Raw genomic sequence first — 13,869 nt, 5'->3', positions numbered from 1 at the left:
GAGGGTTTACTTAGTGACACAAAATGTCTAGTTGGTACACTGTCACCTCCATTATTTGGTGATTCCATTTATATTCCTTTTACATATACATGGATGTATATTATAGAATTTAAAGTATGTTAAATTATATATTAAATTTACATTTATATATTTATTATCTATTATAAACTAATTGTAGCCAACATAAATATATTTATACATATAAATATATACGTTTGTACACTTCAGATCTTCTATAGTAGTAAGTATCTATATGGCTTTTCATATGGCCTTTAATGTTGTTCCTTCCCATATTCCTTTCTTTAACCTTCTCTCCCATCCTCCTTTCTATTTAATCTTCCTATTCTAGTTTCCCTTTGACTCTTCATAACAATGTACTGGAGATTCTCTTTACCCTAGTCCTTAACCTCTGTGGTTATTTGGATTGTAACATACATAAAGAAGGCTTAAAATCCAATATCCACATATAAGAGAAAATATACTATATTTGTCTTTTGGTGTCTAGGTTATTTCATGCAGGATGATTCTTCTACCTACAGCCATTTACCTATTAATTCCATAATTTGTTTTCTTAACAGCTGAATAATATCCCATGGTGTAAATATACCACATTTTCATTATCAGTTCATCAAAGGACATCAAGGCTGTTTCCAATTTCTGGCTATTATGAATGCAGTAGCAATAAACCTGGATGAGCAAGTATCTCTCTGCAGCAGGGTAGTCCTTTGGGTATAAACCCAAGAGTGGCAAGACTGAATTCTGGATAGATAGAATTCTACCAGCTTCTTGAGGAATCACCATACTTAAATTTCCATAGTGGTTGTACCAGTTAACACTCCCACCAGCATCTTCACCAGAATGAGCTATCATTTGTTTTATTGATCTTGGCCATTTTGGCTGGGAAGATTAAATCTCAAAGGAGTTTTGATTTGCATTTCTCTGATGCCTAAGGGTGTTGAACATTTCTTTAAGTGTTTCTCAGCCATTTGTGTTTCATCTTTTGATAACTCTCTGCTTAGCTCTGGATCTCATTTTTTTTTTTTTTTTTTTTTTTTTTTTTTTTATTTTTCGAGACAGGGTTTCTCCGTAGCTTTTGGTTCCTGTCCTGGAACTAGCTCTTGTAGACCAGGCTGGCCTCGAACTCACAGAGATTCACCTGCCTCTGCCTCCCGAGTGCTGGGATTAAAGGCGTGCGCCACCACCGCCCGGCTCTGGATCTCATTTTTAACAGGGTTATTTGTATTCTTGATGTTCAGAATTTTTAGTTCTTCATATATTTTAGATGCTATCTCTCTATCAAATATATAATTGGTAAGGATCTTTGCCCACTCTGTATGCTGCTTCTTTGCCATACAGAAGCATTTCAGCTTCGTGATGTGCTATTGGTCTTAGTGCTGAGCTGTCAGTATTCTGGTCAGATGTCCCTTCTGTGCCAGTGAGTTCAAGGCCATTCTCTGCTGTCAGATTCAGGGTATTTGGTCTTGTGCTGAGGTCCTTGATCCATTTGGAGTTGAGTTTCATGTAGGGTTGTGAGTATGGATCTGTTCTTTCTTCTGAAAGCAGCCATCAGTCTCATGGGCACCATTTGTACATTTTTTACTTCATTGTCAAATACCAGGTATCCACGGGATGTGAACTTAATCTGTGTCTTCAGTTTGATTCCATTAATCAGTGTGTCTGTTTTGTTGCAGTCCCATGCTGTTTTTATTACTATAATAGAGCTAACTACTAGTGTGTTCTTATTCCATTAGATTAGATGGCAAAGCTCACAGCAGCCTTCACAGTGTGCTCTCATTCTCATCTACTGAGAAATCATTACCTGAACAGTTACAATCTTTATTTTTAATTTTCTTAATTACACACATAAAACATTGAATTTAATATTTATTATGTACACAGTACTTTAAGTTTTATGAATGGTGAGATACAAAGCATTATCATTATGTTCGAATTTCCAAAACATAACAAAAATGATGGCTATATCAAGTCCAACTTACCGTACATGGAAAATCCATGGAAGGGGATTACACCTGAAAAGTAAAGAGAGTATCAGTCACACACCTCTGCTTCATGCAGGAGTCACAGGATCAAAACTGCAAATAGAGATGTTTCTTTCTTCTTTCCCTTTGTTTGAAAGGTCAGCAAGAGCGACTGTAACCAACAACAGTTGTTTTAACACTCTTAGAAAATTTTAACTCTCTTAAACATTTTCAAACATATCCAAGATGGATTAAGTAAGGAATTAACTATGAGGTGACTGTGGAAAACTACAGCTATGCAAAGAAAGACTCAAAGCCTAACTTTTGTACACTAAACATCTTGCTGTATTCTGTGGAAAATCGGAATTTGCACACCCTTGGTTCTAAATAGAGTACCTATAATTTATATTACTGAATATCATATGGAGCATTAATCAGTTTATCAATGCACTCTAGAAAAAAATCAAATTTATATTTATTTATTTTAAAGTATAGAAATGCTGTGTTCTTCTAACTTGTGAGGAGGCAAAAAAGAGTGCTACAAGGCCATCTAGACTAAGTTCTAGGAAATCCCAGCTGGCTCTCAGTCAAAGCATGCCCAGCAATAGAGGACATGGGCCATTTCCAAGGCATCTTTGTGAGGAACAGTTTCTCATCTGGGTCAAACTCCAGCTACCTGCAACATCTAGTTCTTATTCCTAATTCTGACCATGATCACATGCAACATGTCTAATTTGCCTTCTATTGTACAGGGAAATGTTCAGAAATATTTATTCTCACCCTAGCTAGCCCTGTTACAATTTGGTACCCACAGAGGCTCCATGAGGTTCTTGAATTGTTCCTCAGAAAAAGTGGCCTGGCTCCCTGATTTATTCTCATCTGAAAGTTCAGAACTAAAACTGCGAAGTGTTCTCCTCCCCACACAGCCACACCCAAGATGGCACATTTGGACAGTTGCTTCTGGACCTGGGTAGGGGCTGTGCTCTTCTTCTTGGTTCCATGTCTTCTTTGGTAACCATTCCAGTTGGAGGTAATTCTGGGTTTGCATTGTTATCTAATGTGTCTGCTGTTCTCCCTGATACATACTAGCTGTACCCTCTTCTAGGACAACATAAAATGGTGAAAAAGAGAGGGTGAGGACAGCATTGTCACTAGAAAACACCTTCCATGTAGGCTCCATCTCATTAACCGCTGCCCTTTGTGGTCAGTGAAGAACATAATGAGATACAAGCAGACTTGTGTGGTTAATCTTGTTTTGTCATTTAGGAGTTTTATGTGTCTTTCACTAAGTTTCTTAACTTATGGAAGCTTCAATTCCTTTATCCACAATCAGAGGAACATGCTAGAACCTACTTTACATGAGGAAATGAGCCAAAGACTGTGGCTCAGTCCTCATATAAGAGTTAAAATGCTTGGGTTTGTAATAAATGTATACTGTTGATATAAGCAGTCACAAAATGATGTCATGCTTTTTTGTTTAAAAACAATTTAATAAACATATTAAGATGGGAACACAGTTATTGTTTTGAGCTAGTATGCCAGCGCACCGGAAGTTAGGCAGCATACATAGCTCTTAGGTGTCACGTGCTCTAAATCTCATTTCTGTCTCCAGTGTCTCACTTCACAGCACGTGGCTGATTTATAACTTTTTGTCTACTTTGGCTGTTTCTGTTGCTCACCAGGGTTCTCCTTATCTCTATTTTCTTAGCCACCCTATGTTTTGAAAATATTCTCACTTTTAACACCCAGCAGGCCTTACTTCCCCTGCACTAGAAGGCTGAAGACACTGGCATGACCTCAGACCTGTCTGTTGTTTATACCTCACTTTTTCTCACTGGCATTCTCAGCAGGACGACATTTCCCTTTCCTCTCTCAGGTCACTAAATCCTGTTTCTTTAATGTCTCCAGCTGTTAGGAAGCTAATTTCACTCCACGACTTGTTCATGTTTGATTTGTGAACTGAGAAAGGCTTTTGTATTCTTAAGGATTATTTACAAAAACAAATAATATGGAGCAGAGAGACAGTGGCCAGAGAAACTGAAAATATTGACATCTGGCTGGTTACAGAAAAAGTCTGCCAACCTTGCTTTGGAATCCTGTCCATAAATGATCCCTTTTTCCCTCCGTGCATGTCACTCATCAAACACTTGCTGAACTCTAGTTCATCTGGATGCTATTTTAAGGACTGCAACTGACCTTTTCTTAGGGAAAAATTGTAAGTTTCTATAACAAAGTGAAGAGGGATGAGGAGGTCAGAGATGCAGAGGGGGGAAGCCACAGGGGCTGTACAGGTAAGCACCAGAATGGTGTGGGAGGTCCTATTGCATATGTGCTCCTTTTATTGGTTAATGAATACAGGAGCTGCTTTCAGCCAATGGCTTAAGAGAATATAGCCAGGTTGGAAAAGATATATATAGAGTAGGTGGAGTCAGGCAGAAGCCATGTAGCTTCTGCCAGAGACAGACTTGCTGGAACCATGCTGGTAAGCCAGAGCCACATGGCAATACACAAATTAATAGAAATGAGTAATTTAAGATATAAGAGTTAGCCAGAAATACGCTTAAGCTATTGGCCAAACAGTATCACAAATAATATAGTTTCTGTGTGATATTTTGGGTCTAAGTGGAGGGAATGAACCAACAGCCTCCCCAACACTGGATGAAGGGCCCAAAGGCAGTCAGCTGATGGCTGAGAGAAGGAGAAAAGCTCACTGCACACAGTATGAGGTGGATGGTGGTGGGCCTGCTCTTTACTTCTACTGTGGAGGCACAGAGGCAAGGGTGGGGTTCTAAGTTTTTGTATCTTTAGTTTCTGTGCACACCTTTCAAAGATTTTACACATGTGCGCGCACACGCACACACACACAAACCCATATATCTCCTTACACATCATCATCAAACGTCCATTTTATTCCCCAGACACCCTTACATGATAAGGTCTATTTTCTGCCTATATGGCCCTAACTTCTGATTACCAAATCTCGGGTCTCTCTGCCTGTTGTGACTAAGTTAGATTCCAACAACTGAAGGCACCTTCTCAGCCTTGACCTTACCATGACAATGATGACCGGGAAGATAAGGCAGATAAGGCTGTTTCCCAAAACTTCAGTTTACATGTTTTGTTTCCTGTGATTCTTCTGACCATTCTTAATCTCAGCTTCCTGCCAAGACTCTGCTATATTTACTTTCCTTCTCTCTACCAGAATTCTCATTATTAATCTTTAATTGAAACTGAAATCCCATGATCTTACCTCCTTTTGAATGCTGCTTCTATAGATGCTCAGCATATCCCCTGACAAGCAGGAAAGAAATCTTTAGGCTATCAATGCTTTCTGGTTCTCTTTTGGTTCTGGTACCTGCTATAGTATATTCTTTCTTTCTGGCCAGCTGTGCACTTGGCTACACCAGCAACATCATTCTTTTTGCCTACCCTATAAACATGACTCTTCCTCCCCAGTAGACAGCATCCTCTTTAGCTTTAGGCAATGACATTTTCCTCCAGTCCTGTACCTGAGTAAATTTAAATTTAAATTTTTAAAAAAGATACCAAGTTATTTGAGAACTTATCTACAAAATATTTTGACCACATTCAGCAACAGAATCATCTCCCAACAGTCCTTGACTTCTCACCCCAAACAATTCATCACAGAATACTCCTGTAGCAGCTGACCTGCCCTGACTGACTGAGGCACAAACCTTCTCCATGTACCTAGGCAACACTATGCAGTTCCAGCTCTATCACCGTCTACAGACATGGAGAGAAGTTATTTAACCTATTTGTTCTTCCAGAACTCTCTCAGGCTCTAATCTGACTAGAAACACTACACAAAGTTCATGTGTCTTCTGAGTAACCATCACACACTCTCCGGTCAAATTCCCTGAAGTCAGTTCACAAGGCTTCCATGTTCTTTTTAGTCCTGATGGATATGTACTGCACTCAGGGAAGGTTCCTTGTGAAAGCATGAACAGGATGAGAAGAGCTGTGTATATTGTACTCTGGGGACTGCTGAGCAGTCACAAAATCCAAAACCTGGCCTTCTGGATTGTTATAAACGTATCTGTACCCAGACAAGAAAATACAGAAAAATTAACCAGATTACTGCTTTGATTAACAACTTATAATATTTAGAGTTATGATATATGGGTCCTGTGAGAGTTATAGCTTTCACCTACAGAGTGCTGCCAATGGGATGGTTAAGCAAACAAGATAATGTAACACAACACAATACTTGAGAGAAGTCAGTGGTTAATACAAGCATGTTCCTTCTCTTATCTCACTGCCCTAGAATTCATTTTTAGTTTTTATAAAATATAGGTCCTTTGAGCATAGGAACTGCTTACTACTTATCTATCCACTAAGATAAGCACTGCACCAAACATATAATTGTGCCTATTACATGCTTGCAGAAAGAACCTCTGAAGCCTAAAGCATCTGCTGCTGCTATTTTTAAACCTTTTATTTAGTTACCTACATCCAGGGTCTGTAATTGGACTCTGATGAGCTCTTACCTGTGGTTCTGCAAAAGCCTCCTGATTTCTGCTCCTCTCTCCAAATGCTCAGGTTCCTAACTAACTTTTTTGAAATTGCACAAGCTTTCTTCTGAAATATTGCTCAGACTATGAGGAAGACCTCTATATTCAGATCACTTCAAGTCATGATAAAGACCTTAACATCTGGGGCTTCTTGCTGCCCATCCATCCATCCACCACAGGTCACCTCAGACTATGAGGAAGACCTCTGTATCCATGGCTTTCTGTTGTTCATTCATTTATCAACCACACATCTGCTGAACTCTTACTTGTTTAATTAACTGATACTTAGATAACTACTCTGTAGCTTCTATAGAAGTTAAAATAAATGAAATATGGACCCTTCATTACTGAAATTCAAATTCTGCTTTTGGTTAAATGTCTACAGAGTGGAATCCAAACCTGTGACTTGGCCCCGGCAACCTGAGATACTTCTGCCTCCTCTTTACTATATGACCCTGAGTCCAGAGCCTCTGAGGAATAGCACACTAGATACACCATCACCAGGCTTCATCAGGTCCTTTCACACTTCAGTAGTTTTTAATGATAATTCTGTATACAACAAATTCTATCAAAACTCTGTTAGAGTGAGTGAGCTATGACCTAAAAATATCCCTAACTACTTAAACGTATCATGATAGTCACTGCACTTGAACTCTTATGTATCCCCACTCCCCACAATATTTGCATTTAAAAATAAAATAGAATATTTAAAAAATCTCTACAGTCTTTCCTGTTAAGCCTTTGCTGAAACATTTTGATTGATGGGTTGAAATGGCTCTATTGCTATTTTCATCATCTACTACAAATTCTGAGGATTGCTAAGTGAGCCATAGCTTAATCAGGACAAGGCACTTTTATTAAGGAAGATTACAGTGATGGAGCAGCACAGAGGAGTGTGCACATCAATATCACACATGGCCAGTAAAACTTTCACTACATCCTCCTAAAATCTGATGTCTGCAACTGCTCTATATAAAGTGAGGACCACATTCAACACCATGTATCATCTTCAGAATCCAGCACAGCATCTTCTGTGAGGTGCCAGATAATGCTGTTAATGTTTACAAATACTATAAAGACTTGTAAAAAAATTCAAGTAAAAACTCACTTATAAATGTGTGATTAAGATATAGCACAGGATGCTCTAGACGACACAGTGTAAAGAACAAAAACTCAATGAAGTCATACGAATTTGAATTCTTTGTGACTTTAGTCAAGTTACCACCCTGCTCTGAATCCTTAAGTTATGGATTTTTGCTGGGTTCCTTTTAAATACAAATGAGTTGCTGTACTTAAAACATACCAGTATAATCTTTAGTAAAACATTGATGTCCAATATCTATAGCTATTTATGCTCTTCAAAGAAAGAATCATATTTAAGTATGAGTATAACCCCCAAAAAAGCTTGACTAAGATTAAAGAGCACTTCAAAAAGTCTCCATGGTCTGAAGAAGGACACAGAAAAATCATGGTGGAAAAAAAGAGGCCTGAGGATCAGTGAAAACCACATGAGCAATCCAGGATGCATGCTGGATTTCTTTAACATACGGTTATTTCTTAACCAGTTTCTTCAATCCTTTCCTCTGCCTCTCAACACTTTAGCCTTTCAAGAGTCAAGTTTCATTCACCTGGCCACCATCCAAGCATGTTTTGAATCTGGCTTCCACGTTCTACAAGTATGCCATGAGAGGCTGTTTTAAGATCATGTCTCCCTCATGCATCTGAAGGTCTCAAATGTTAACTGCCCATCCCTTGTGATATGACTGTCGGTACAGAGAGGTGGCTTAATACACCCTTGTCAAAGCTCAGAAAACACTGTCAGCAAAAATAAATCTTGAACTAAATAAGACATAGATAGTAAATATGACTCACAAACCCCACAAATATCAACACGCTTCACACTTAGCAAATCTGCTCCCCCCCCCTTTCCTCACTGTCTTTATAGCTTACATTGCATTCACTTTGGCTCACACCAGTTGAAGGGGGTAGACACTTTCATTTGGGATTGCTTAGTACATTCAGTTGTTGAAATAATAAATTCCTCTGTTTATTCTCTCCTTACATATAAACAACGTGTCAGTAAAGATAGTGATTAAGACAATGGATAAATTGGTCTTTTAAGCTATTTTAATCATCTTTCTGAATTAAAACTTTAAAGTATAACTTTGATACTTTACTTAAGTAATTAAGAATTTCCCAAACCATCACAATATAACAATATCTAAATGTGAATTCAAATTTACATTTATGCTCTAAATAGAAATGAGGCCACAGCTGACAATCACCGTTCTAGAGCCCAAAACTTCCCTACTCAACGTCATTAGTGATTAATGATGAGTACATTATAACCTTAAAGTCACTCACAGTTAAGTCTCAGGCAGATTTTCCTGTTATCATAGAAAATCTCTTCCTCTCTCTTCTTATTCCTTGAATTCTTTTGCATTAGTTTCCTCATTCATTTGAATATCCATCCCATATGTTTATTGAACATAGACTTTATGCTACATATGATTATAAATGCTGGATATACTGGTTATCAAAACTATTAAACTCTGTTCTCTTCAAGTTTACATTTTAAAGACAATCACATTCTACAGAGCAGCCAGGATGATTTTTGAAAGTGTTAATTGGAAAGCGGAAGAAGCCATCATTGGGAAGAATGGAGGCGGCAACTCCCAAACACTGTCCCTCCAATGCTTAACCAAATAAATAAATAAATAAATAAATAAATAAATACCCTTACAACAAGGGGAATGTCTAATGAAGCGAGAATTTTGGGAAGACGGAACTGTGGCATTTGAATTTGCCCACCTACTGCCGTCCCCTACTCTCCAGCTTGGCAGCAGCCGTGAAAATAGCAGCCCACATTCCTGATGTAACTTGCTGGTGTGAGAGAGAACAATACAGATCTTTATATAAAAAATGTTCCTTTGTGTTGTGGCTTGTCTAGTAGCTACCTGAAAGCCATGCTCAGATGTGCTTTGCTACGCCTGCAGTCTCAGGGATTTCATAGGACTGAAGTGGCCTTCCAGGCAGCATTTGTCAGGAGCATTTAAAGGCAAATAAATACACTTACTATGGCCCCAAGGAAGAAGGAATAACAGATGGGGGAAATAATAGACAGACTGAAAAGCATGGAAAGGAAGAGGCTCAGAAAGGAACTATATAAGGAAATAAGGACTTTGAAATCTCCCATGTATAGAATACAGAGGGACTGAGGAAGGACAGAGAACCCAGCTTTCACTTCTTACTTTTAGCCTCTAGAAAAGAAGTGAAGACCCACATAGAGTTATAAATTGCCTAGATAACCTTCGGTGTGACCCACTCCAAGGCAATTTGCAAACACTGAGGGATGTTTTAATTTAAAAAATTAGTTCTAAACATTTAAGGAAATTCTTATCAAATCACTAGCTCACTATTAAGCTAAAAGAACTGAGATTTCAGTAGGCACAAATATAAAAATATAATAATTTTAGAAAGAGTTTACATACACCACTAAACAAATAATTTTAAAGTACAAGCAACAGCAGTGAATTCTGGAGAGGAGGCAGTGAATTCTGGAGAGGAGGCAGTTTGAATCCCAGAATTATCATATTGAATAGAGAAGATAGTCAATTTTCAGCAATGGGGAAAAATATCTACTAAGTATGTAAAAAATGAAGTACAAAGGGCTGGAGAGATGACTCAGAGGTTTTTTTTAACATAAAGCAAAGAAAACCAGCCCACAAATCACAATCCCAGAGAACCTAGACAGCAATGAGGACCCTAAGAGAGACATACATAGATCTAGTCTTTATGGGTAGTAGAAAAAGACAAGATCTCCTGAGTAAATTGGGAGCATGGGAACCTTGGAAGAGGGTTGAAAGGGAAGGAAGAGGCAGGGAGGGGAGCAGAGAAAAATGTAGAGCTCAATAAAAATCAATAAAAAAAATGAAGTACAGCTTATCCACAAAGGGAAGAAATTAAATAAATAAAAAGAAATTAATACAAACTGTCATTGAGTAATCCTAACGGATTTACATCAGTCAGATCCCACCCTGGTCTGGCCCTGGTTTGCCTCTCCTACTTACCCTGTATCAACTCATTAGAAGTCACCCTACCCATTGTGGTGTTCTTCAGACCATCTGTCTTGCTCCTACTCTTGGCCTATGCGATGCTCTCCCTCTGAAATGTGCTTTTCCCACTGCTTTCCATAGCTCACCCTGCTCACTCGGACTCTATTCTTTTCTGCTTCCTAAGGTGTCTTTTCATCTGCCTTATCTACAGCAGCCAGGCTTCCCCGACTCCCTACCCTTTCTGATACCTTTACTGTTCAGTCCATCACTCTCTCAAATGTTTTCTTGCTTTCTTTCTTGCATATCTGCTTTACTAGCGTGAAAGGTCCTTGGCAGCAGGTCCTTTATTTGCACACTGTGGGTCACTCAGCATCGAGACAGAGCAGGAAATGAGCAATCAGCAAACAAACAGAGGCAATCTATACATGTTGAATAATAACAAAAACTATGAAAAACTTTTAAGACACATCTGAGATGTCTCCCTCAGCTCAGAATTCTTGTTTAAGAAGAATTTAATTATTAGAGAGGATCTGTTCACTGACGACTCTTCAGTGAGGTAATGTCTCATGCCACCTTGGCTCTTATGTCTATTCCAGGAAAGGCAGCCACAGATGGGAGGAGGGGGCATGTGGGTGGCGGTGAGGAAAGTTCTGTCCACGGGAGCGACTGCTGGTCAGGGTCAGTACTCCAGAGTGCTGCAAGTGAACGTCTCTCTCTGCCCAGCACAGTCAGGCCAGTTCTGGCTATGGTAGGGCTATAGATATCCCTCGGTTTTCAAAGTGTATTATTCTGGCAGAGGGCAGAGAATGAGAAGCATTGTGTAGTATTGCCTAGCTGCAGAGAAAGGAGTCCGTGCACTAAGTGGACTTGGTCTCTAGAAAGGTGTGCTTGGCTCTGTAAGTCCTAAGACCACCTCAAAAGAAGTGATTCTGTAGAATTAAATTTATGAACAGCTGTGAGTTTATCTCAGCTTGATTTCAACTATGTATTTTTAGTATGTGTAGAAATGTTTTTAGAACTCCTATATGGAACTTTTTACTTTGCCAATATTGTAGTCACTTTCTTTTCTTTCCAAACATATTATAATAACTTCAGTTACATGTTCTGAGGCTTAGGAGCAAGTGATAAAAATACTGTTTATGAAGCCAGATATATTGGGTTCAAAGCCTGGCTTTGTCACTCACCAGCTGGGTAGGTTAGCCTTTTGTGCCTCAGTTTCTTTTTCTGTAAATTGAATGACAGTAATACCTGTATTACAGCGTTATTATTAGGATTTCATGATATAATACATACAATATACTTAACATAATTCTGGCTTGCTTAGTATGGTTCAGAAGATATTAGCTGATGCAGCCACAACTGCTCCTAAATTATAGCTGTGACTGTATGTACATATGTCTCAAAATGATTTTTAAAGATCTTATCGTAGGGCTAGAGATAATGCCAGTGGTAGAACATGTGCCTAGCATACGTGACATGGGGTTAGCACCCAGTACCACACACATACATAAAGGAGCTGAAATTACAATGTGTTACAACCTTGTAAAGATCAGAGAGTTCCTGGCTTTTATATGAATCAGTCCCAGGATGGTTTCCTGGAGTGCTCCTGTATAAAGTTTTATTGTCTGAGGTCTTTACATTTTAGTTCTGACATGTGTCAGGCATGTGTTTAATCTTCTAAACAATGCCTCCTGTTAACTTGAGTCTATGAACACTTTTTTTTTTAGCTACTTAGAGACATTTTAATTTTTTTTTGATTTTCTATTTCTTAAATATAAAAAGTTATTGGAAAATTAAGTCCCTGGGATGAAGGATAAAAAAATTATGTCCACACAGAGATATTAAAATTAAAACACATCTAATTAAGTTCAAGTAAACAAGCTGCAACAATACTACCTGCCAGATACTAGAAGGGCAATGACGAAACAAGAATACGGTCCTGGACCTCACCATTGAGAGGGAGCTTAAGTTGACAGATGCCAAAGTTCTCTGCCCTGGTGCATGAAAGCCAAGAGAAGGGCCCTTAACACTCTCTTGGGCCCTACGAGGGATTTAATGATGCACCCAAACAGGATCATGTCTGAACTGTGCCTCCTCGATGGCCAAGGGAAGAAAGGCTGATGGTCTGTCCTAAGCGGGAAACGGTGCTGGGCATGGGATAGAAAGCAGCACAGAGCTCGTGGCAGAGACTGTGGCTGTGTGTGAGAATAAACAGCTGGATATCGGTATTACGTTTTAAAAAGTAATATGGGAAATGGTAATATATGAAGCTAGGGAGTCAAATGTACAGGGGCCAGACTTCAGGGGTCCCACGATCTGTGTCATACTGAGAAGCCTTGGGTGTTAAACTTTTCAGCAACTTTAAGAAACTTTTAAGAAAAACAGCAATCCTCAGACTTTCATTTTGAAGGTATAATTGAGATAGCAGAGGCAAAACCCAAAAACTAGAAAAGGTGAGGAAGAGACAGCAGTACAGATGGTCATTACAGTTCCAGGAGACAGCAGGGTTAGATGGAGGGCAAGGCTGCGGGGAGAGTGGGGAAGAGATAGCCCTAGGTAAAGTGAAAGGCTCTGGAGACATAGATGGGGCTGGGCAAGACAGGCATCCAGGATGACTTCCAGGTTTCAGGCCTTGAGTAACTGGGTAGATGAAAATGGCAGTTAACTGAGACAGATACAGGTTGGTTGCTTGTTATTTCAATTTTGTTTTTGTCCTGAGGGGCACAGGAAAATAATATACTAAGTTGGGTCGTACCAAGTTTGGGACAGCCACAGAAGAGGGGAGAACTAGAGGGAGAGGTTTTAGTAATTAACAAGCAGATCCACGAAAGCAGGTGGAAAGGCAAAAGACAAAAGACAAAAGAGGAGCAAATAAACAAGGCTTTCAGGAACCACAGAGCTCAACAGTACAAGACGGAACAGGCAGGAGAGCCACGCTTGGCTTTCAGATAGCACTAGACACTGCTAAACACAGCCACAATGGCTTCATCTTCTGCACCCACTAAGTTAGGCCCTGAGCTCCTGTTTTCATAGTACGCCTCAAGTGATCGTTATCCATAGGCCAAGCTGATGAGAGTCACGTCAGGGAAGTCACAGAACTTAACCAAGGTCAGAGGGTGAGTTGGCAGAGCTCAGATCTGAACACAGATCCACTGGGTCACAATGCTCAAAGCTCTTAATTCCTCTAAAGCAAAAGTTCTTCAGGGTGTAGCTTAATACCAGCAGGATAAGGACAGCTCTATGCCACATTTCTATGCTTTTTAAAAGACCTATAGACTGGATGTCTAAATAGTAAATACTGGG

General features: G+C 39.3%; 1 protein-coding gene across 5 annotated transcripts in view; it reads right to left on the bottom strand.

The window, feature by feature from the left end:
* Tbc1d19 (TBC1 domain family member 19) overlaps nucleotides 1-13,869 on the bottom strand; it is a 114,807-nt gene that overhangs the window by 25,329 nt on the left and 75,609 nt on the right. For all 5 annotated transcript variants that reach the window (XM_057772207.1, XM_057772206.1, XM_057772204.1 and 2 more), the window contains one exon: nucleotides 1,998-2,030. In XM_057772207.1, the coding sequence (XP_057628190.1) occupies nucleotides 1,998-2,030 (33 nt within the window). The remainder of the gene's footprint in view (nucleotides 1-1,997; nucleotides 2,031-13,869) is intronic.

Source organism: Chionomys nivalis, chromosome 6 (genome assembly GCF_950005125.1).
Source record: "Chionomys nivalis chromosome 6, mChiNiv1.1, whole genome shotgun sequence".
Taxonomy (NCBI): Eukaryota; Metazoa; Chordata; class Mammalia; order Rodentia; family Cricetidae; genus Chionomys; species Chionomys nivalis.
The sequence above is the reverse complement of the archived record's forward strand: the minus strand, read 5'-3'. Positions and strand labels throughout refer to the sequence as shown.